This window comes from Psammomys obesus, unplaced genomic scaffold (assembly GCF_907164565.1).
Source record: "Psammomys obesus unplaced genomic scaffold, mPsaObe1.curated_primary_1811, whole genome shotgun sequence".
NCBI lineage: Eukaryota > Metazoa > Chordata > Mammalia > Rodentia > Muridae > Psammomys > Psammomys obesus.
In genome coordinates, this window is record NW_026596039.1 from 16,122,255 (window position 1) to 16,146,917 (window position 24,663).

The window sequence follows — 24,663 nt, forward strand, 5'->3', positions numbered from 1 at the left end:
GCCATTTCTTGTTTGTTTTGTTTCTCCAGATAGGGTTTCTCTGTATAGCCCTGTTCTGAAACTCAATTTATAGACCAGGTTGGCCTTGAACTCAGATCCAACTGCCTCTGCCTCCTGAGAGCTGGAATTAAAGGCATATACTACTTATTACTCCCCAGTTTGCCAGAAGAGGGTGCTGGATCCCCTAGATTTGTAGTTACAGATGGTTGTAAGCCACCATGTGGTTGCTGGGACCCGGACCTGGGTCCTTTGCAAGAGCAACAAATGCTATTCGCCTCTGAATAACACTGAGTATATTTTATATTTAAATTATATTTCAGTAAAGCTATTAAAAATAAAAATCAAGGTAGGCGGGCTGGTGCATGTCTTATAGTCCCTGCACTTGGGAGGTAGAGACAAGAAACGAGGATGAGGAGTTCAAACCCAGCCTCAGCTAAACAGTTTGAGGCTCCATGAGATTGTTTCTATGAAACGATACAAAGCGAATCAGTGTTTGGAAATCAGTAAAATATTTGTGGCAATGGGATTGCAAAGTTTTAAGGGGCCCATCAGCCCCCAAATAAAGAAGGCTGATTGGCCCCTAATAGGTAGGAAACAAGCAAATCATCCATCCTCAATGAATGAAGCAGGGGAGGGAGGAGGAGACTTCCGGCCCGCTCCGCGCGTCATCAAAAGATGACGGCGGTGATTGGTCAGCAGCGGCAGCCGTGCGGTGGGGTCTGGAGCTGGCGGGGAGCGGCGAGGACGACCGAGCTCGGGGCGGGGCCACGCGGGGCCCCGGGGCGGGCCGTGCCGGGCGGGCTCGCCGGCTGCGCGCATGCGCCTCGCCTCGCTGTTGCCGCTGTCGCCACGGTGAGGGAAGTGGAAGCGATGGCCGGGTCCGCGTGGGTGTCCAAGGTGAGCGCCCCAGGGCAGCACGCTCGCGGGCAGGCCGGGAGGGCAAACTGTGGTCCCGCCTCATGTCTGGCGGAGGCCAGGGAGCAGAGGCGGCGCACGGCTCGCGGGGAGCGGTTCGGGGAGGGTGGCCAGCACGCCGAGCATGGCCAGCTAGCCCTGAGCCGGGACAGCCGCGCCCGTCAAGGTCAAGGCGCCGGCACTGCCCCGGGTGTCCCCCGCAGCCTCCTCCAGGACTGGAGCACAGCCTCGCCTGTCGCCCCGGAGGGTCACGGAGCGGCCGTCCAGGCCCTGCGGCCCTGTTACCCGCGGGTCTCCGGGCAGCCTGCTTCACGGCCCAGGTCGCCCCCCCCTGGTCCCTCAGCCTTTGAACGGGCGAACTATGGGTGCGAGAGGTTATCCCGGGTGAGGGAATCCCGGGCCGCCCGGCCAGCCAGATTTTTATCCCTCTTGGAAGTCTTCCTAGTCTGATTCCTGGTGCCCCGGTGGATAGATATTCCCCCTCCGGAGGACACAGGGCATCCTCTTCCTCGGAATTACCGTCTGAACACTCAGGGAGTGTTGAGCGTCCTCCTTTCACCTTCGGTTGTTGGGAACCCTGCGATCTGGGGCGCTCTGGCTTTTCTTGGTAGCTCCGGTACTAGAGCTGGAAGACGCTTCAGGTTACATAGGAAATCTTGGTTTCTCGGTGGAGCTGACCTGTCCCCAAAGCAAACTTGTCCAAGGTCATACAGAGGTCATTCTCATCTAGGAGAGGAACCCAAGAATCTTGATTTTCAGTTCTCTTCTGCTTGTCCACTGGCCAAGGTCACTTAGCTAATTATGGGTATAGTAGAGACCAGGCCCTAGGTCATCTGGCGCTATACTGGGTGTTTCCCTAGAAATCTGCTGTAAGCAATGGACACTTTTTATCAAATTTGGTATTGCTTCCCCCCTCCTTTTTTAAGTTTAAGGAGACGTTCAGAGATACACTATTATTTACTAATAATTGAACTTAGGGGCCTTAGTTTTAAATCCTGACAATGCCATTGACAGTTGTGTGCCCTGAGCAAATTACTCAGCATCTGTGAGCCCACCTGTAAGATATCTGCATTTGGCTCACAGAATTACTTGTGCATGACAATCTCTTCAGACCCACATTTGCCTGGGATGCTGTTAGGTCACATTAGTGGTTAAAGGTGTAGCAACAAGTCAATTCTTTAATGTCTGGGCTTACCCTCTCTACCTGATCCACTGTTGGTAGGCACAGTCAGCCTTCAAGGGAGGGACTAAATAAAGCTGCCCTGGTGAAGAGTGTGCGGGAAAGCTGTTTTGCCTTTCATTCTGTAAGAAAAACTCATAGGAGTTCAGAGATTATTGGCTGTAGGGTCAGAAGATGTTCCCCTGAGGTTTGATTCCCTATGTGACCTTTGGCAGAGTGGCCCAGTGCTTGGTTCAGTCTGTCTCAAGGGATTAGGGCCTCAAAGGGGCTGACTTGAGGTGAAGTGCAGAATGGCATTTGGGTTTCTGTCAGGACAGCTACTTTACTGGACTTCCATTTAAGGGTTTTGTGTCTGGGGTCCAGCTGAGGCTGTGAGTAAAGCTGACCTTGAACCCCTGATCCTCCTACTTCAGCCTTCTGTAGGTGTGAGCCACCACACCCAGATTCCGCCTAAGGTTTTCTTTCTTTTTAAAAAAGGTCATTTGTAGAGTGTATGTTTTTCCCACTGAGAAAATGAATGTTTTCAAGGCTTTTCAGGCTCCAAAGTGAGTGGTTTCCTATCCACAGGCACTTACCGAGTGAGCCCTGACTTAATTCCTACACCACATCATTTGTTTTTAGGTTGGAATATGAAGGTAAAAAGGAAATGGGGAACCACAGGGTTAGGTGTTCCAGGGCCTGGGACAGTTTTCTTTGAGGCAGGGTCTTACTCTGTAGCCTAGCACTCAGTATATAGTTCAGGGAGCCGAGGCTAGATCCTCTCTTCTGAAAAGTCATCTCCTTAGCTTTTATGACTGACACACGAGTATATTACAAAGTAAAGGCAGTGTGTGTGCTAAAATCTGTTTAAAGTTCTATTTGAGCGAACTTTGTCAATGTGTTCCTTTAGTCCAGGATCATGGAGGAGAGACGAAAACGTGAGAAATACTGGCTGTTAGAAGAAAATGGAAGCTGGGAGGGGAACCCTCAGTCATACATAGGGTTGACTGAGTGGCCTGGGTTGCAGGCACTGTGCCAGGCATTGTAGATAGAATAGCAGACAAATCATACAATCTTGCATGTCTTGGGATGGTTCTTTATTGCTGGAGTGCCGGGCCTTGAGCCTGGTGACAGGGTCACTCCACCGCTGGGCTGGTCCTCGGCACCTTTCTCTCCATCTCCATTTTTAATTTTAAAGTCAAGTCTCAGCAAATTACCCAGGTTGACCTCAAACTCACTGTATAGCCCAGTGCAGACAGGCTTGAGCTTTTTGTTGTTTTGTTTTTTGAGACAGGGTTTCACTGTGTATCCTTGGCTAACTTGGAACTATGTAGACCAGTGTGGCCTCGAACTCACAGAGTGGCCTGTTGTGAACTACCACACTGGTTCTCTGTTCACTGAAACTTTAGTAACTTTGCAGTGGTTTATGGGTTCCACATGGTCAGTGCTCATTTCCGCTCACTGTTTGGGCTTTTTGTTAGCCCAGGATCATGGAGCATTTCCTTTCTCAGGGCCTTTATCTTTCCTGTGCCTAGCATGTTCTTCCACATATATGCACAGATGTTCCTCTAGATATGCATAGCCTATTCCCTAACCTCCTGAGTGCTGGGATTAAAGTTGTGTACCCCCACATCCTGGCTGGGCTTGAATTTTCAATCCTCCTGCTTTAGCCCTGTGAGTACCTGGGTTTACAGGTCGTGGGAAAAATATAGTGTGTAACAAATGTCTCCTTGTACATGTATCTAACATGAAAAGGTTACATTTAAAATTTTTAGCAAATTTGAGTGCCTTTGGTCTGTACTCAATGCTATGTTTTAATTTTATTATAATAAGACCTTGCACCATTTCCAAAGGTCTCAAGTATAACAGTTGAGATAGCTTTTTCTTTGAGGCAGGGTCTTACTCGGTAGCCTAGCACTCAGTATATAGTTTGTATATGACTTACTCAGAAGTCCTGGATATTTTTTGTTGTTGTTGTTCCTTTTGGCAGTATTGGGGCTTGTATGTGCTAGGCAAGTGGTCCGCCAGTGAGCTGTGTCCCCAGCCCTTCTTCGTTTTTGAGATAGGGTTTTGTTAAGCTGTCATTGCTGGTCTTGAGGATTCCCTGTAGCCCAGACAGGCCTTGAACTCAGAACCTCCTGCCTCAGTTTACTGAGTAGCTGGGATCACAAGTCTCCCACTAGGCCAGGCAAAATTATTTCTGATTTGCTGATTAGATGCTGGAGAGATAGCTTGGTGGTTAAGAGCACTGGCTGTTCCTCCAGAGGACCTGGGTTTGATTTCCAACAGGATGGCCCACAAGCATCTGTAATTCTAGCTCCAGAAGATATGACTCCCTTCTGACCTCCCTGAGCAAAACACACACACACACACACACTCTCTCTCTCTCTCTCTCTCTCTCTCTCGTATTAATAATACTTTTTAGAAAGAGCTCAGTATGTTTCCTGATTGGTCACTCTGATCTTAGACAAATCCCTTGTCTTTGCCCCTTTATCTACAGAGTACGTTCAGGAGGAGTCCTGCTCTGGGCTTCTTAAGGACCCCGCTGGCTTCAAATCTAACAATAATTTTCTTGGAACATGTGGCATCCTCTGTGGTTGAGAGTATGAACAAAACTAACTAGAGCATTAGAGAAAAGCTAAGGTTTGAGGCAAGAAAGTGGAATTCCATTCCATCTTCCAAGTCTCCTGAGGATTTACATTTAGAAACTCAATTTCCAAAAAGTTCAGTGCTGAGACTGGGGAGTTGGCTCAGTCTGTGAAGCGCTGGTCTTGCAGGCATGGTCTGAATTTAGGAAAAAAAGAGAAAAAAGTGGTCCATGCCTGTAATTCCTGTCTTAAAAAAGGTGAATGAGACAGAAAGATTACTGAAGCTTGCTGGTTAATGAGCTCACCCTCATTGATAAGAGGAGGACGCCTGTTGTTCATCTCTGACTTTCACATGTATGGACACACGTGTGCCTATATACATTAATTACCACACATCCACACACAAACCTCCAAAGAAAGAAAAAGTATAGCACTTCAATTCTAGGGTTTCAAGTCTGAGCAGGTCAGCTACACTGAGCTAATAATATTTGATAAAATGTTCCTAGAAAGTCTCCAAGTTTAAAAAAACAAAAACAACAACAAAAAAGTCCAGTTTTTCCAACTCCCCCCCAAGAAAAACTACCAGAAATGACTCAAGTGTTCATCTGTTTTCATTCTATGCATAACATTTCTCTGTTGCTATTAATGTAGGTCTCTCGGCTGCTGGGTGCATTCCACAATACAAAACAGGTGACAAGAGGTTTTGCTGGTGGTGTGAGTATAATTATGTCTTTTAATTTTTCCTTTTAGAAGTTTCTCAAGAAAGATGCTCAAACACATTTATTATTTAGCACTTCATCTTCATTTATTTAAAACTAAAGGGAATTGGCTGTACTTCTAATGTATATTAAAATTATTGGCTGACAAATATACAAATCTCTTGTCATTTTCCTACTTGAGAGAAGTCTGTTACATCTGGCTGTGTAAGCCTGTCCCATTAATATCTTCAAGGAGCCATGATAAAAATAGAAGGTACTCTGAGCCTGTTATTTTATTTTGTAATCTCATTAGTGTCTTAAGACACTTAGGGTTTTTGTCTTTCCAAAAACAAGTGCAAGTTGGGAGGAAATTGTTGAGAAGCTTCAAAAACCTGCTTTGCATTTTGTTTCCTGGGCTTCCCTAAAAACAGTCGATTGGTGACCACTGTGAGCGCCTTGTGCTTCTGTGGGCCCTACAGGCGAACATGTTCTTTATGTAGACTGTAGACCCCTGTTAGTGGCTCACCTACTGCTCATTACACCTCCGGCTTTGGAACTGCAAACTTTAGAGTTCTGTGCTTGACAAGCTGACGTCACAGTTTTGGAGTATTCCAAGACTGTGTGTCAGTGAGTTCCTATGTATTATTTTATCCCCCTTTTATAGAATCTGATTTGGATTTTATAATTCCTTCATTCCTATACTCCCACATCATATTTTATGAGGCTGGAGTGCATTTCTCCCTCTATTTACACTCTACTGGAGAAGAAAAGTAGCTTCCCAAGTGACATTACATGTAGGAGAACAGGAAGAAGGAAGCCTTGGCCCTGCTTATGTCAGAAATGCAGATATGAACTCAGAGCACTTGAACGCATGCACAAGACCCATGCAAGCCCAAGCCAAACCAAATCCCAGCATGGAAGGGTGGTATTGGGCACAAAAATCCCACCTCTAGCTGTGGAGTGATTGACAAGTATTAGCTGTTTGAAGAGGGAGAGTCAGTTTTCTCTAATTAGAGTGTAGACCCTGGTCAGATAACCAAGCTCCATCGGAAGTCCACGTGTTCAAGAATATTTGAGTATTACAAATTGGTCTTGATGAGTAAAGAAAGAAAAAGGTGGGTGGGGAAGGCAGGAGTGAATCGGGAGAATTGGAGGGAGGTGAATACTCTCAAAACACATTGTATGAAATTCTCAAAGAACTACTAAAATTTTTTAAGAATGTGTAATAAGGCTTGCACTTTAAGCTCAAGAATAGCCATTTCAAACCCTTTCTGAAGCTGGACCTGATGGTCCAGGGCTATGACCTCAACTGCTCAGGAGGCTGAGGCAGGAAGATCAGAAAAAGTACAGGGCCTGCTGGGCTCCAGAGAGAGTTGAAGCCAGCTTGGGAAGCACAGAATCTGTCTCAGAATACAAATTAAGAAGGGCTGGGCATGTGGCTGTGTTGAGAGCACTTGCCCAGCATACTCGTGGCCCTGAGTTCCACCCTCAGCACCAGAGTGACCAGAAGAAAAGGAAAAATCCAGCACATTCTGGAAATGGATTGAGACAATCATGCTTCTCTGCTGTTATTTGATCATTGGCCACCGACTTTAAAAAGTATATTAGCCTTGTCGATGGGGTTATTGTCAAAGAAATAAAGGGGATATATTTTTTTTCTTTTAAAGATTGATTTAGCTGCATATAAAACTTGAGAAATAATTATTCAACCTGTCCAGGTACAGTGTAAGGGAGAGAACCAGGGAAAGTTGAGTTAGTAATGAAAACAAATGAATTTATGATTTAAAATATGTTTGTAATGTTCTCATCAGTTCTTTGAGAATTCTATGCATGTACAGTGTATTTTAATTATGTTTCTCTCACTCCCCCCTTCAATTAGTGAAGTTTTAAAACTACATAGTTGAGGAAACTGGAACTATATGCCAGGGAGACTGCATTCCCACTTGAAGAGGGGGTCTGATTTAGTCTTCAGGTCCTCTCATCCTTTATGCTGACATATTTAATTTCTTTAGTGTTTGAAATGCTCACTTACTGTTGTCCAGGCATAATGGATGTTACACCGCAGACACGGTCACCGTCATTCTACCTCGTGGGTCTGATCATGTTGACACCCCATGCTCACTTAGATCATGAGATGGAGTCAGTTTTGTACAGGAACTAAGACAAGGGAAGCCTTCTAGAAAGGAAGTCTGGTTTCTCTTGGAGTGTCAAAACAGACCTCTAAGATTCTGGAAGCATGATGGAGTTTTATGAGCCTGACTGTTTCCGAAGAACGTCCGTATTAGTCCACAGACCAGAAAGCTGGGGCTTTTGTGAAGTGCCTGAGCTGTAGTGAGAGAACAGTGCTGAGATGTTTTGCTGTCTTGGGATTTACAGGCTTGAATGTTAGTTGTTAAAAGTTTGTCTGAAAAGAAACACAATTAGGAAGTGTACTTTTAGTTTATTTTTGTTTTACTGAAGAGCATAGTTTGTATTACTATTTAAATTTCTAAACTTAGCTGAGAGCAGAGACATGGAGTGTCATGTAGCTGGTTTCTGCCCCTGTCATGATCGAGTGGGAGGTCGGTCTTTCAGACATACCCTGGGAAAGTGAGTTTATCTGTGAGGGATACTCTTTTAAATAATAATAATAATAATAAAACCCAGTTCTTACTCTTTTCTTCAACGATTTCTCATATCAGGTTCAGACAGTAACTTTAATTCCTGGAGATGGAATTGGCCCAGAAATTTCAGCCTCAGTTATGAAGATTTTTGATGCTGCCAAAGTAAGTGTTTTTAAAATTCTCTTAAGGATACTTCACAAAGACATTCTTAGCCAGGATGAATTGTTTGGCATTTCTGTATAATCTGTAGGGGCTCTTGTTAATATCCACAGATTTCGACTTTGAAAAAAAAAAAAAAAAAAAAAAAAAAGATTGAGGGCTCAGTGAATAAAGGCACTTACAACCCAGCCTAACCTGAGTTTGACTGCCAGCTCCCATGTGGCAGAGAGAAAACACCTAGTCCCTACTGTCTTTCGACCTCCACATACACTGTGTGAGGTGCGCATGCACGCACATACACATTGTGTGTGTGCACAGAAATAAATATATGCAATGAAATTATTTTAAAGCTGAGTGTGGTTGTCCAGGCTTTACTCCCAGCACTTGGAGGCAGAGACAGGCAAATCTGTATGAGTTCAAGGCCAGCTGGCTACATAGTAAGTTCCAGAACAGCCAAGACTACGTAGTGAGATTCTCTCCGAAGCCCAAGGTTGTGTCACTTATTTCCCTTTTCTAAGATTTATTTTGTTTTATATGTAGAAGTGTCTTGCACACACGTGTGCGTGTGCACTGTGTGCGTGCCTAGTACCCGAGGGGGCCTGAAGAGGGTGTCAGATCCCCTAGAACTGAAGTTATAGATGGTTGTGAGCTTCCCTGTGGCACAGGGAAGCTAAACCCTGGATCTTCTGCAAGAGCAACAAATGATCTAAGCCCCTGAACCATCCCTCCGGCCCCTGGTTACTTTTGAGACAGAGTCTTGCTCCGAAGCCTGGGCGGGGGTAGAACCTACTGTGCAGCTTGGGCTGGCCTTGAATCTGTGACCCTCTTGCCTCTGCCTCCTGAGAGCTGGCCGATTGTCACTGCCGTTGTGGTAGCGGAAGCCACCACATTGGCATGCTGTGTATCACATAATCTGAGTAGCACCACAGCGCTTACAGGCTTTAAACTCTCATGGGATTCTGGTGTTTGCCCACTCCCCTGCCTTAGTGTGTTTTCTTGCCAAAGCGCTTCGGGATTTATGTAGGTGATTTTGAAAGAAAGAACGATTGCCAACAAGGTCCATATCATTTTCTGTGTTTCTCTGTCTGGTTCTGTGCAGACAGTGTGCTGGCTGTCAGATGTCAGCTCTCACACGAAGGGTGGAGGAAGAAAGAAAGGAACACTAGTTTGTACTTTAAACCAATACCTTCATAGGTCGTTCCTGTTCTTTAGATATAATCTTTCTAATTATACCTTAGCTTTGTTAAGGTATAATTCACATAGTATCAAAGCACTCATTAAAAATGTACAATCCAGGGCTGGGGAGACGGCTCAGTAGATAAAATGCTTGCTGTGCAAGTATGAGGACCTACAGAAAGCTGGGTGGAGTAGCATGTGACTTTACTCCCAGTGCTCCTATTGCGAGAGTCTCTGGAAGTTTGCAGGCCAGATAGCCTGGCATATGCAGCGACAAACAGCCAGAGACCCTGTCTCTAACAAGGTCGAAGGTGAGCACCAATACCAAAGTTGACCTCTAACCTCCACACATTGATGTAACACTGAAAAATCTGAAAATAAGCATACAATCCAGTCCAGTGAGTTTTAGTATATTCAGAGTTGTGCAGCCACCCACACAGTCTAATTCAGAACAATGTTATTGACAAAAAAAGATAGCCCATAACCCATAGCAGTCACTCTGGGTTCTTCTGCTCCCATCTCCCACCTCCCAGGCAATCATTTGCTTTCTCTTTGTAGATTTGCTAACCTGTTCATATCAATAGACTCTTACGTGGTCTTTCCTGGTGGGTTTTTTGCTCTTAGCATTGTGCTTTCAAGGCTCATCCATGTACCAGTGCTATGAATCATTTCTGTGAACCTTATACCTCCACATCTTATGCCAATCTAATTATAACCACCTTAAGGGTCCTTGTGAAGAAAATAAATGAGCAGGTGGCAGCTGGCTGTGATGACTAGGCCAGGGTGATGCAGAGAATCCCTTTGGGCACACTAGTGAATATCACAGCATGTCAGGAACTTTCAGGACCTTACGGGACGTGTTTTTACTGCTTGCATCCAGTCTTGATGAACCATCCAGTCTCAATGCCAGTGTAGTTGTAAGTCTGTCTAGTTCACTGTGCTGTTGTGTGGCTTCTAGGCACCCATTCAGTGGGAGGAGCGGAATGTCACAGCCATTCAAGGACCAGGAGGGAGGTGGATGATCCCTCCAGAAGCCAAGGAGTCCATGGATAAGAACAAGATGGGCTTGAAAGGTACAGTACAGAGGGAGGAGGTTGTGCTTGCTTCCAGGCATCATATCTTGAGAGCACATGCATGTCAGCCAAGTATAGTCTGACAGTCAAAAGTGAAGACCTCCTTTTATGAAGTATCCACTTATGTTAAGGTTCGCTCTTCCTTCCTTCCCTCCCCCCCCCTCTGTTTTATGTTTTTGAGACTCATAGTATAGCCCAGCTGGCCTAGAACGTGCTTTATATTTGAGATTCTTCATGCCTTAGTGTTCTGATACCAACTTTACTGTGTCCATTATTTTCAACTCCATTTACCTCTCATCAGATTTTTAATGTTTTGTTATTTTAATACATGGTTAGGGCCATGATTCAAAACAATTAGTATTTGGCACAGGCTTTATTTTATTATTATTATTTTAAATTTTTTTACATTAATTACATTTTATTCACTTTGCATCCCAGCTGTAGGCCCCTCCCTCATTCCTCCCAATCCCACCCTCCCTCCCTCATCTCCTCTCATGCCCCTCTCCAGGTGGCACAGGCTTTAAAACCATGTTCAGATCCAAGTTCGAATCTTATCTTTTATAGGCCACCAGCCTGGAAAGCTTAGGCCAAGTTCTTACCCTGGAATTGTCTGTTTTCCCTACATTTGTAAATATCCCTCGTGGGGGCCTAGGGATGCTAAGCACCTGATGCAGTGCTCAGTCCTCAGAAGTTCTCAAGGTGGAAATGCAGTTCACGTTCCTGAAACCTCCCGAAGGTTCTGAAACCTCCCTAGACCTCCTCTTGAGTCTGAGGGAGGGTGTAAAGTTGAGTGCAGAGCACACATCATAGGAACCAGGTGGGTTAGTAACTGGCTCCCTGTGAGACCAAGTGAGCCCTGCTGCATCTGATTGTTCTTCGTTACAGGCCCACTAAAGACCCCAATAGCAGCTGGCCATCCATCCATGAATCTATTGCTCCGTAAGACCTTTGACCTTTACGCCAATGTGCGGCCATGTGTCTCAATTGAAGGTTATAAAACCCCTTACACGGATGTAAATATTGTCACCATCCGAGAGAACACGGAAGGAGAATACAGTGGAATTGAGCATGTGGTATGTTCATCTCAGAGTTTTGTTTTGTTTGATTTGTGGGGGAGGTTTTTCATCTTTCGTGTTTTGAGACAGGGTCTCTAAGCCCTGGCTGTCCTAGAACACACTGTGTAGAGCAGGCTGGTCTCAAAACTCAAAGGGATCTGCCTGCTCTGCCCTCCTGGGCTGGGCTTAAAGGGGCCTGCCGCCACACCTGGCTCAGAGAGGTCCTTATTCCCTAGGGGGGTCCTTGTGTGCATTTGAGGCAGCTGTTCAAACTCTTAGTTGAGAGTCTCTCCCTCTGCAAGAGTTGGTGGGTGTTTGTTTTGGTGCTGTGGGTCTCTGGCTGAGTACTCAAATAAACGGGAGGAAGAACCTGGCTGGGTATAATTGGGGTATAGGCCTGGAATAGGCTTGGGAATCTGCCCCCTACAGTTTGAACTCCCACTCCACAGGCATGTCCTTGGCTGCTGACCATCTCTGTTGGTCACTGAAAAGCAAGGCCTGTAATCCTGTCTTTTGGGGCTGGAGTTAGCCTTGACTGTGTAGCCTGCTACAACAGTGTGGCCTGCACTCTGGTAGCAAAGTGCTGCCACGCCCCTTCCAGTGAGCAGGGCTGCTTCTTTCAGATCGTAGATGGAGTCGTGCAGAGCATCAAGCTCATCACGGAAGGAGCAAGCAAGCGCATTGCTGAGTTTGCCTTTGAGTATGCGCGGAACAATCACCGGAGCAATGTCACCGCTGTGCACAAAGCCAACATCATGTGAGTCCCGGAGAGGCCAGGCTGGCTTGCTTTGCTGTGGGGATGGAGCTCCCAGGACTCACTCTCCAGTTTGTTCTTGGAGTTCCAGAATTTGGAAAAGAGTGTCTACTGATCCGAGTGGCATTTCCTCCTCTGGGACCTCCCTGGGGTAATGATAGGAACCAACGAAGAGGGCCAGGAATTCAGGTCCTGAGAGTTAAGAGGCTGAGGTATCAGAAGGAGCTGGAGAAGATGTGTAGGTTAGCAGAGGCCACAGTTCATGTTTCCCAAGTGGAAGAGTGGGGGTGTTTTCTGAAGTGCCGTGTACTCAGGGCTTAAAATAGAGTAGACACGGTCAGAAGTATTCTCTGACATTTAGGTTCTCGAGCCCAGTCTATGAAAGGCTCCTCTGACTGGACAAAGACACAGCTCTCCTAAGCTAAGAAAGGACTGAGCTGCACGGCCGTAAACAACCTAAGTGACACTTTCCTGCTAAAGCAGCTTCACAGGGGCTGGGGCGTGGGCCAGGACCATGTGTGCCTGCACTGCCAGCACTGGGTGTCTAAGGCCGCCTTAGCTACATAGCAGGGTCAAGGCCGTCCTGTGCTGCGTGAGACCCTGCCTCAGAACGAGTGAGCAAACTGTCTCATGTCTTTACACTCCTTTCTCTCTTTGTGGGGTGTGCGTGTGTGCGTGCGTCGAGAGAGGGTTTCTCTATACAGTCCTGGCTGTCCTGAAACGCACTCTGTAGACCAAGCTGGCCTTGAACTCAGAAATCCACTTACCTCTGCCTCCTGAGTGCTGGTTAGATTAAAGGCATGAGCTACCAGCACAGCGTGTTTTTACATTTTTGTACATCCAGAAGATCTGAAAACTTTTCAACTCCCAATTTATTGGCTGCCCAAGAAGTAATTATACTGTGATTGAAATCAGACATTTTGGATTCTGGAACTTATTGTTTATTTAGTTTATTTAGACGCTCTGTCTGTTTTGGAACTCATAGATATCCACCTGCCTTTGCCTTCTAGTGCTGGGATTAAAGGTGTGTGTGACCGTGTTGCCACACTGGGCTTTTCTTTAAAAACCAGCAATATATACCTATGTATGTATGTGTCCACACACACACACACACACACACCAATATAGACTTATGTGTGTATATGCACACATGTATGTACGTATGTATGTACCTTGATACCGTATGTTTAAATGTAAGTCTGCATCAGGGCTTACTGGTTGTTTTTCGTGCTGTATACTGTGTACCCATGGTGGCTGGGATTAAAGGCATGCGCTGCTGTGCTACCACACTGGGCTTTCTTTCTTTAAACTAACAGTGTGTGTGGGTCCACACATGCATGTATACATACATACATACATACCGATACACACACGTGGGTTTGTGTACAAGTGTGTGTGTGTGTGTGTGGTGGGCAACCACAGCTGTCATCCTTAGGAACAGTGTCTACCTTTTGTGAGACAGGGTCTCTCATGGCTCTGGAGCGCACTGCTTGGCTGGCTGGCTGTGCAGTGTGCCCACAGCACTGGTATTTCCGCTCTTCTGTGGGTGCTAGCAATCTGAACCCTGGCCTTGAAGCACTTCACTGACTGAGCCATCTTCAAGCCCCTCGGAACTTACCTTTCTTGAACGTGGTCTTCTTTGATTTGTTTGTTTGCTACAAGTCTTCATTTTTAGCAATTTATCTATTTATTTTATTAAATACAGGCGGATGTCAGATGGGCTTTTTCTGCAAAAATGCAGAGAAGTTGCAGAAAACTGTAAAGATATTAAATTTAATGAGATGTACCTTGACACCGTGTGTTTAAACGTAAGTATGCAGCAGTGCTTACCGGTTTTTCATGGTGCATACTGTGTATCCATGGTGTACAGATTATGACTGCTAAAGTACACCTGTTATTCCTTGCAGATGGTACAAGACCCATCCCAGTTTGATGTTCTTGTCATGCCAAATTTATATGGAGACATCCTTAGGTAAGTCTGACTGTACCCTTTTTATTTTTGACCTGTAGTTTATACATAACCATCCTAAAATGAATCATGGCTTTATGTTGTCAATAACATACTATACGCTGTTGTATCTGCTACAGAAGATGAGCTAAATTCAGTGTCATTTCAGAGTATTTTGTTACATGCACAGCTAGCTAGACTGGTGGTCATTTTCAGAGTGTTGCCCTCTCTTCCTCCCACTTCTTTGTGCTGCGGTTTGTACTGAGCTACCATGGAGCTACACCCCAGTCGCAGGTCTATTGACATAATGGCACACTGACAGAAAACTTCCAGTAATGGTGCCAGGAAGCCCCATGGACTTAGTACCTCAGTCCTCATGGCAGCTCTTTCTCTCGTTCCTTCCCTCTTTGCATCCTTCTCTTCTCCTCCCGTGGGATGTTGGAAAATGTTGACTCTTTAAGCCCATCCTTCCTTCTACACTTCTTATATGGTGTCCATCAAGAGATTGAAGTTTTCCTTCTTAGAGTCTGTACATAGGCTTTTAACTCTGAAGCTTAACGTATTAGCTGGGGAAATTATGCTATATTTTTATTTTATTTGTTTTAATTTTTTGCAGCAGGGTCTCAACTGTGTAGTCAGTTGTCTATATCAGTGTGTGTACCCCTGGTTTTGTTTTACTCGTTGATGAGATGCTCACTGGCTCAGGTTGTCTTCACCGGGCTTGGTGCCTCCTGTCCATGGTTCCTGTGTCCCTGGGACTTGGCCTGTCCTTTGATGCCTTACTTCCTGACACAGTAAGCTGCTCCAGTTCATCTGTATTTCTGACCTTGAAGCCTGGAATGAGCCACTTCTCCAAGGAACTCTGCTTTCCTCTAGTAGAGGATAATATTTAAACACTCAAATTTGAGTGCTAGGTGAATTGCTTTCTTTCTCAAAATGTCCTTTTCTGTCCTCAGTGATCTGTGTGCAGGATTGATTGGAGGTCTTGGTGTGACGCCAAGTGGCAATATTGGAGCCAATGGTGTTGCCATCTTTGAATCGGTAAGGACCCTGACACCTACACAGAACTCATGTCTCGTTATGTAGCCCAGGCTGCCATCATATTCATGATCCTCCTGCCTCAGCCTCTGGAGTTGGGGTTATGGGTGTGTGCCATCACTCTTGGCTTTTAATTTTTCAAGTGGCCCACATCTGGCCACCACTTCCTGTCAGTCTAGGTTCCCTGAGTTGTTAGCCCACTAGAACCTGCGTCCACTCAGTCGTGTCCCTTATTCACTGTTCTCTGTTTCCCTTCCTCTCCTCAGGCAGTTTCTACCCCGTTCTGTAAAGCCCTTGGCTTCACAAGCACCCTACCCATATCTGCACCTTGTTAGCTGAGCACAGCAACTCTGCAGCTTTGCACATTGTCTGGGAAATAGAATTTATTTTTTATGTTTAATTTTTGCAGCAGGGTCTCGAAATTCTACCTTGGTGTAGAATTTGCAGTGTAGACCAGGCTGGCCTAAAATTCAGGGTTCCACCTACCTCCGCATCCCTGAGTGCTAGCGCTGAAGTCATGTGCCACCATGTCCAGCTATTTTTTTTTTTTTAATTGCTTTGGCTTATTTACTTCTCTCCAAATATTTATTTATATATTTTTGAGAAGGAGGTTTGTCGTGCATCTCGGGCTGGCCTCAAACTGGAGATCCTCTGGCCTCTTGTCTGGCCAGATACTTTTTATGTGACTTCCTTCACTTTAAAATGTTTGACCAAAATTTACTGAAAAGTATTACTGACTCACATTTATTTTGTGTATGTGAATGGTGAATGTATACAGGATATGTGGTCATGTGTGTGCCATGCTTGTATATGTGGAGGCCGGAGTGTTGGTTCTTCCTGCCTTGAGACATGATCTCTTGGTTTTATTTTGTTGTTTGTTTGCTTGTTTTTTCTGCAAACACTGGGCTTGCTAGCCCATGTGCTCCCTAGGACTCCACTGTCTCTACCCTGGCCTCCCCGTTGGAGCATTGGGGTTACAGTTGCTTCAGCTGCATGTCCAGCTTTTATGTGGCTTTTGGAGATTCAAACTTGTGTAGCGAGTTCTTTTCCTTACCCAGCCATCTCCCTAATTTGGGCCATTTTTGCACTTAAAAATTAGCTCTTCTTTTTTTTTTTTTCTCAGCTTTATTTTATTTCTAAGAGCTGTGTCGATGAATTGCACACAGCCGCTTTCAGTAAATATATCTTTGTTGGCAAAGAGAGAGGATGGAGACCTCCGCTTCTTCAGAAGGCCTGTTTGTCTTTTCATTGGTGTTGGTGTTGGGGGTTGAGCCCAGTACTCGGTGCATGCTGGGTACATGCCAAGACCAGGCAAGGGCTGCCTGTTCCTATCCCTACTGCTCACGCTGCCTTCTTATGCCATCACAGGTTCATGGAACAGCCCCGGACATTGCAGGCAAGGACATGGCCAACCCCACGGCCCTCCTGCTTAGTGCTGTGATGATGCTGCGCCACATGGGGCTTTTCGACCATGCGGCAAAAATCGAGGCTGCCTGTTTTGCCACAATTAAGGATGGAAAGGTATCTATAAATCTAGACAACTGTAAACTGGTTGAAATGTGTTTCTGTGGGAAGAGAGCAGAGCCCTGAAAGATTTTATATTAAACAGATTTTTTTGTTGTTTTTGTTTTTGAGACAGGCTTTCTCTGTGTATCCCTGGCTGTCCTATAATTTTCTTGGTAAACCCAGGCTGGTCTTGAACTCACAGAGATCCACCTGCCTCTGCCTCCTAAGTGCTGAGATTAAAGGCGTGCACCATTGCCGCCACCTAGCCTAAAACAGATTTTTAATGTGGACTCCCTCATTGAACTTAAGGAAGGCATGTGTGCATGTGTGTGTTTTTCTAGGGGAAGATCCAAATACTTCCTTTGATAGAGTTAAGAGGCACTAAATCAGAATGCAGCAGAAAGAGCATGAGAGCCAGAGGCAGGCACAGACCCACCCAGCCTGACTGCTGTAAGCTGTGTGGTCTGGTCAAGTGTTCTTCACATAGTGCCTCAAAGCTAGCCCCTTCTTTTTTTTCTTTCTCTCTTTTTCTTTCTTTTCTTTTTTTTTTTTTAATTTCAGTTTATTTACTTTACATCCCAAGGGTGCCCCCTCCTTCCTCTTTTCCCAGTACCACCTTCCTCTCTTCCCCCTTCCCCTCTCCCTTCCCCCCCCAAGAAAAGGGGAGCCCCTCTCCCCCATATCAACCCTCCCCAGCACATCAAGTCACATCAGGACTGAGCATATCTTCATCCCCTGATGCCAGCAAGGCAGCCCTGCCAGGGGAAGTGATCCAAAAGAGGCAATAGAGTCCATGTTAGAAATAAACCCCCCCCCCCCCCCACATACACTTGCCAGATGACCCACAAGAAGACCAAGCCGCCCATTGGCCACATACGTGCAGGGAGCCAAAGCTGTCCCTTTCTGAAAGTTACAGCTTGGGATTACTTCTTATGGCCAAAGTAGAAGAAATGAAAACATGCTTTTTAGCAGCTTGACATCTCTTTAGAGGGCACAAGCTCTTGTTTGTTGCTTATACCAGGCCTGTATTTGGGGAGCAATAATCTAGAGGTGAGCGGAAGGATGCTCACTAACAGGTTCTCTCAGTTCTGCAGGGTGGAGCTGCGAGAGGGAATTCAACACACTGACATCTGTTTGCAGTGAAGAGAAAATGGGTTGGTAGAAAACAGATCGGTTGCACTAAAGACCTCTCCTAAAGTGGGAAGTTAGGTGTTAGCTGTGTAAATGTTTTCATGCTGTTGGCCTCCAAATACCAAAATAGATCAAAACATGTCTTATGATCTCTTTTTAGCTTCAAAATTTCCCCCCAGACTTTATGCTTAGATTTGTTTTCACTTAACTATCCATAGCCAAACAATATTTTCTTGGTCAATAGTTTGAGCAAAGGAGAAATTTTGGAAAAGCCTTCCTGCTCCTTGGATAAGCCTTATTCTTTGAGAGGTGTTTGTAAAGTGCCAGTCAGTCTATATATAGACAGAAATGAGCCCAAGCTGGATTATAGGAGGATTTTTGATGGTTAAATAAAAGCATTCTTCAGGGATTTGCGAAACTGTCTTCTTTCCCCCAAAGGAGTCACTTCCTTGCCTCTGGCAGGAAGGACTTAGGCTCCAATGATATGCTCCTGCAGTTGCACATCAAAGTCCATGCGCGCCTCAGGCTCCCTCAGTCCCTACTCACAAGTACTTGCTACACATTGCAAAGCCCTCACTCTAGCATCCTGGCCCTCCTCTCCTCCACAGGCTTCCTTCTCCCAGATACCATTTCTTGCCCCTGCCTCTGCCATCCTGCTCACTAGTCGCTCTCTTTTGCTCTCTCCACTGTTCTCTCCTGCTCTCTCGCATCTGGAAGATAGTCTTGGCCATGACCAGTAGGTTTCCTTTTTCTCTCTGCTCTGGAATCTTCTAGGTGCCTCTGGATACTTTTTCTTATTCACAATAAAAACCTTCCCATTAATGGAGCAGCCATTTCGGTGGTTTCTTTACTGCTCTGTTTTAAGATAGGGAGGGTCTTGCTATCCAGCCTTGCATGGCCCGGAACTTGATGTATAGACCAGGCTGGCTTTGAATGTGCAAGAATCTTCCTTCCTCAGCTTCTCCCTGCTGGGACTGTGGCAGTGCACCGCCATGCCTGACTTGTGAGTGTTTGGGGTACACACTTCACGGGGCTTCCCCAGGCCTCCTAGCTAGGTAGATGGTGTGTGACGGAACCTCACTTTGAAATGCAAGTATGCAGGTATCTTGCTCAGTTCCCATTAAACTGGATGCTTTAGGTAAAAATATCCTTGTTTTAATTCAGTGTGGTGATGGATGTTTATTTTTGTTTTTTGCTATTCTCAGAGCTTAACAAAAGATCTAGGAGGCAATGCTAAGTGCTCTGACTTCACAGACGAAATCTGTCGCCGAGTGAAAGACTTAGATTAGCCTGTGGATTTTCTGCAGTCAGTCACTCCAGAAGGACACCCGTACTCCTCCTTGAGAGCGCCCGCCATTGGTTTGCTTGCTTCTTGCCAGAGTCCATTTTCAAATCTGGCCTTTTCTTAACCAACCCCTTGCAACGGATGCACGTGTTGGCCCTAAACCTTCATTCAAAGGATTTTCCCAAGTGCTTATTATTATTTATTGTCTGTCTGGTAAACCTTTTTTTGTAAACTGTAAGCAAACTGTATCATTTACCATTGTTACCCATTTTACACTTAAGGCAAAGTAATTTTCCTCAACTGTAAATATTCTGAATCAGAATTAATAAGAGAAAATATTTAATTTTTTAACAACAGCCCTATTTTTTTGTTTTTTTGGTTTATGAAAAATGTACTGGGAATAAAACAGGGTTTTAACTGTCGCACAAGATAACATTATTCTAAGACTGAATGGGCACAAAAGAAATTTACTGGGAAAGATCACAACAAAAATTACATGTTTCTTAGCAATATGGAAATAAAGATATCTGTCCTGTACATGAATTACTATTAATAAAAATGTAAGCTCCAAGAAATACATGCTGAATGCTGTAATTTTGCTGGTAGCATGTTAGGCAACCCTTGTCAGAGCCCCAGGTGCTCTGCCTGTTACTTTGTTACCTTGAGATCTCCAGGGTTGGACTCTCAGTTAAGGTCATTCCTCTTCACTACACACATAGTAAGCACCATGAGCTGTCTGAACCCCTGAACTGACTCAGTCCAGGAGCCAGCTACTGCAGATTCACTCCTTCAGGGCCCTAAAAGGGGCGACACTCCAGCCAGTGCTGCGGAAAGGCCTGGGTGCCTGGGCCTGACTCGGCTGTGGTTGAGGAACCCAGGATGCCGGTTACTGCTGTTTCCTCTCCTCTTTCCCCAAAGCACTCAATCACTGCCCTGTGCCCCAGCAGCACCCTTAACAGACTTCATTGTAGAGATGAAGCTGACTCAGCCCAAGCTGTGGCCAGTGTCACCAGCTTCCAAGTGTCAGGTTCCCTTTCTACAGCCTCTGCACTACAGCATGAAGCTACCCTTTGGCCCACACTGAAGCTGTCTTCCCTTCGCCCTTGTACCAATTTGCAAACCCATGGCTTTGCATAACATACCCAGGTCACAAGGGGATTTCTTAACACACCCCAGTCGGGTCATTTTTTAAAGTGTTTACTCAGACTAACAGTCTTCTGTGTATTTTACTTTCAACTGCTGCTTTCTCTGTCTTACTGCATTGTTTGTTAGCAGTGGCTTTGAGTTCACCGTAATAAAAAACTTAAATACTGACTGAGACGTTTGCATTCTCTGCCTATTTCCTGGTCAGGTGCCTTGGGGGCATTTCAGCTTAGCATGTTGTGGTAGGTGGTGATAGAGTAGGCTGCTTTAACTCGAATGTTCCACCAGACCCCACCCGTTTGTCGTAGGCTGCTCCTGATGTACTAATGGCTGTTCACAGTTCCATGAGTTTACTGTGCTCTGTCCCACCTGCCCAGTTGACAAAAAAACAACATCACGTTCTTGTTGCAGGTCTGTTAAAAGGTTTAATACTCAAAATTACACATTAAATACAGTCACATAGGCAGTGGCAGTTTATTAAGTGTCAAGCCTATTGTGTGTGAGGTGGCAGAGTTTCCAAGAAGATGGCAGAGTTAGGCCAGGCCGCCAGGCGAGCTGTGCCTGCTGTCTGCGCAGGACACATTAGTCATGGGAATGCCATCCCTTCCCCTCTCCAGCAGCCAGCCCTGCTAGACCTGGGAACTAGGACCTTGTAAATCTGCCCGGACCTGAGGCCAAAATGAGCAGTCTTTCCCCTTTGGAAGGAGAATGATCTTGTTTGACACCTGAACAGGAGCAGCGGTTAGAATCTAAACTATTTGCACTTGAGGGTATGGGAAATGTCAGTGCTGTGCCCTGAACCAAGGGTGAAAGCAGCTTCTCAGAGGTTGCTGTGCCCAGAGGGAGACACCTGGAGCTCAGGGTACTCCAGCCGTACTCCAGCCAAAGCTGCAAACGTGGCTCCTGACTACTGTTTCTGCTCTTGATAAAAGGAATCGATGGTATCTTTGTACTTCTCCAGAACTGTGAGTCGTTTCAATTTCATGGTGGGCCCTAAAAGAAAAATGTGAAGACACAAGTGAGGCCTAGGTTTGGTTTTTGAGAAGGTATGGTTTGAATGAGGATGACTCCCAGAGGCGCGTGTGTTTGAATACTTGTTTCCCACTTGGTGGAACTGTTTGGGAAGGATTAGGAGATGCAGCCTTTGGAGGAGGTATGTCACTGGGCATGGGCTTGGAGTTTCAAAAGATTCCTGCCATTTTCAAGTTATTGCTCAGCTGCCTTTGCTAGGTTGGACTCTAACTCTCTGGAACTATACGCCCATTGAACACTTTCTTTTATAAGTTGCCTTGGTCATGGTGTTACAGAAATAGAAAAGTAACTAAGACAGACCTCACGAGAGCCAAGCTAAAGGAGAAGGATGCACTGGACAGCCAGCCTCCAAGGCAAGAGTGCCCCCTTGAGCCACAATGTGCTAGGGTGTCACAGAGGAGATGGTGGGGTGTCGCTTCCAGGAGAAGTGACTTGTTTCTTTCCATTACACAAGAAAGTACAGTCCTGTTCACGTTCTGTTTGACCTGACCCCATCATGATCCCCAACTGAGTCTCCCTTGAATGAATACAGAAGGTATGCGTCCAGAAACCTTTTCAGATACAGTCTTAGCTAGGGTTTCATTGCTGTGGAGAGATACCATGATTATGGCAATTCTTATGAAAGAAAACACTTAATTGGAGATGGCTTAGCTTTAGAGGTTTAGCCCATTATCATTATGGTGGAAAGCATGGCAGCATGCAGGTAGACATGGTGCTAGAGAAGGAGCTTAGAATTCTCCATCTTGATCCGTAGGCAGCAGGAGACTGTGTGCCACACAGGGAGTAGCTTAAGCAGAGGAGACCTCAAAGCTTGACCCCTGACACAGTGACACACTTCCTCTATCAAGGCCACACCTACTCCCCGTGAGCCAAGCATTCAAACACATAAGTCTATGGGGGCCATCCCTGTTCAAACCACCAGACACCTAAGCTATGGAGCAGGCATGGTCTGGACCTAGGCCCCTGCACATATATGGCCGATGTGTGGCTTGGCCTTCATGTGGGTCGCCTGGCAAGTGGAACAGGGTTGGGGGGCTGTTTCTAACATAAACCCTGCTCCCTGCTTTTGGATCACTTCCCCCTGGCAGGGCTGCCTTTCCTCAAGGGATGAGGACACGTTCAGTCCTGATGTGACTTGATGTGCTGGGAGGGTTGTATGGGAGAAGGGGGCGCCTCCCCTTTTCTGGGGGGAAAGGGAGAGGAGAAGGGGGAAAGAGGGGAAGGGAAGACTGGAAGGAGAGGAGTGAGGGGGCATACTTGGGATGTAAAGTAAATTAACTGAAGTAAAATTTAAAAAATTAAGTTAGCATGGAAAAAAAAGGGGAAAATGCTCAAATTCTTTTTATAAAACTGTGTATTTGCACAAAGCCCATGAAAATCTATATACTTTAAGCCTATACTACTCAGAATCTGAAATACAGTACAAATACTATGTAAATAAACTAGTGTTTATGTAATAATGAAAAAAAATGTTTGCATAGTCAGGCCTTTGTAGCCTATAATCTCGAGTATTTAGGGTGGGGGAAGGGAGAGGCTGAGACAGGAGGATTACAAATTCAAGATCTGTCTGAATTATAACGAGTTTGAGGCCAACCTGGGAAATTTAGTGAGACCTTGCGTCAAAATTTAAAAAGAGAAGCAGGGGACTGCTGGGTGGCAGAGCGCTCGCCCGGCTCACTTCGGTTCCAGCATCAGTCCCAGGTGGGCCGTCTACACATTCATGTGAGCTTAGGCCCATAGATGTGGGGCCTGTGCGTGCAGAGTATGAACTACAAATGATTGTAGCAGCCAAACACAGCCACTCATCATTCCTTACAAGCTAGGCCAGCTGCCATGCCAGACTATGAAAGCAGCCCCGGGCCCCACCCGGCCATTTCGAGTGACCAGTTTCATGAGTGTGCAAACGACTGTACCCAGGGCTCCCGGTGGCTGGCACTCGGCCTGCTCTGACTAGCATCATGGGAAATTCCCAGTCTGGCCACTCAGATAAGCTGCCTTTAATTCCTGGCCCACCAAGATGAAGATAATGTCTATTGTTTACTTGTCTGTTTGTTTATTTATTTGAGACGAGGTCTTGTGTAGCATAGGCTGGCCCTAAGCTCACTAGCAGAGGCTAGCCTTAAACTCCTGGTCTTCCTGCCTTCACCTCTTGAGTGCCGGGATGACAGGCCCGTCCTATCACACTTGGCTTCATGTCTGTTGTTTAAGCTCCCGCACTAGAGTAGCTGTCTCACAGCCATAGCTTATGTACAAAGCCTCCTCGTGTTTTAGGGACACTTCATGATTGTGGACTTAGCTTTGATGGGATGCAGGAAGCTCCTGACAACATCCTAAGATCTGAAACATCTTCCTCAAATCACTTCTCTTAGCCATTGTTTCTCCCATTTAATACAAGTTTGAAAGGCCTCCAACTTGAGGTTCCTGACTAACGTAAAGTTCTTTTTGTATGTAACTCAACCCCTAACTGGAAACATCGAGATGAGGCTCTATATAAACACCCCGGAGTCTGCCCTTGTATTTCACTTGAACAAATCTGGTTCTAGAGTCTCAGCATCTCCGCTCCAGCAGAGCATTACTGCAGACGGTGCGACTACTTCTGCCAGGGACAAGTCTGAGAGATTCTCACCAGGGAGCCCTGCCCAGTGTTCGTTCCATGAGCATCCCAAGAGGCCACAGCTAGGAGACGCCTCTGGCCAGGTAAGACTGCACCACGGGCTTCTCTGGGCTTGGACTGTGGTCCAGAGAGCTGTCCTTTGAACAGCCCCATGGCTGACATCACAGTCTAGAGGAGCCTCACTCTACAGTGACTGCAGCCCCAATGCCAGCATGGCTATGGTGTGTGCCTGATGAGGGCAGTACAGCTCGGCAGACAATACAGGCTCGCGGTCAAGGCAGAGCTAAACATTTCACGCTCTTATTGGCAAGTTCTGGCACATGTGTGATTCACTGCGTTCACAAGTTTCAGGAGCTTCCTACCCCAACAGTGCTCTAGCCCTGTATATAAAATGACATATATTAGCATATGACCAACACATGTCTTCGTGCATGCTTCTAAGTCATCTCTGCATGATATTTGATCTCAAAGACACTGTAAATACTTTGTTAGGAGTTACACTCTATTATTTTAAAGATGAGGATGGAAATTAAAAACCCCATCTTATATGTTCAGGATGGATGCATTTTTCCCTCTTAGCATTTCTAATCCAAGGTGGTTGCATCCAGCGGATCCAATAATGGAGTGACTGCTTATTTTTCAGGCTGAATAGAATCAGAGGCCTGAGCACCCAGCATAGATGCTGTCCAAAGGCCTATCTGACACTCTCTGCTGGCATGGCTACTGCTTAATAGGCTCTGCCCTGCTGCTGCCATGGGCTTTGCCCTCCCATACGGCAACCAGGAA

The 24,663-nt window shown here is 45.9% G+C and overlaps 2 protein-coding genes across 2 annotated transcripts in view; one reads left to right on the forward strand and one right to left on the reverse strand.

Annotated features, from left to right (window-relative positions):
- The first annotated feature begins 795 nt into the window (after positions 1-795).
- Positions 796-20,403, forward strand: Idh3a (isocitrate dehydrogenase (NAD(+)) 3 catalytic subunit alpha). The gene is made up of 11 exons (XM_055622182.1): positions 796-897; positions 5,314-5,376; positions 8,042-8,125; positions 10,257-10,371; positions 11,257-11,444; positions 12,050-12,183; positions 13,886-13,988; positions 14,088-14,152; positions 15,085-15,169; positions 16,535-16,687; positions 19,009-20,403. The coding sequence occupies exons 1-11, from the start codon at positions 871-873 to the stop codon at positions 19,090-19,092; spliced, it is 1,101 nt and encodes a 366-aa protein (XP_055478157.1). The 5' UTR covers positions 796-870; the 3' UTR covers positions 19,093-20,403.
- A 227-nt stretch (positions 20,404-20,630) lies between these two features.
- The window catches only part of Acsbg1 (acyl-CoA synthetase bubblegum family member 1), a 57,735-nt gene continuing 53,702 nt past the window's right edge, over positions 20,631-24,663 (reverse strand). The window contains exon 14 of the mRNA XM_055621991.1: positions 20,631-21,224. Within this exon, the coding sequence (XP_055477966.1) occupies positions 21,139-21,224 (86 nt within the window). The 3' untranslated portion in view covers positions 20,631-21,138. The remainder of the gene's footprint in view (positions 21,225-24,663) is intronic.

Bases quoted from the DNA above. Each gene is read 5' to 3' on its own strand.
- Idh3a (XM_055622182.1), top strand. From the start codon at position 871: ATGGCCGGGTCCGCGTGGGTGTCCAAG. The intron at 11,445-12,049 runs GTATGTTCATCT...TGCTTCTTTCAG, and splicing joins ACAGTGGAATTGAGCATGTG to ATCGTAGATGGAGTCGTGCA. The intron at 15,170-16,534 runs GTAAGGACCCTG...ATGCCATCACAG, and splicing joins GTGTTGCCATCTTTGAATCG to GTTCATGGAACAGCCCCGGA.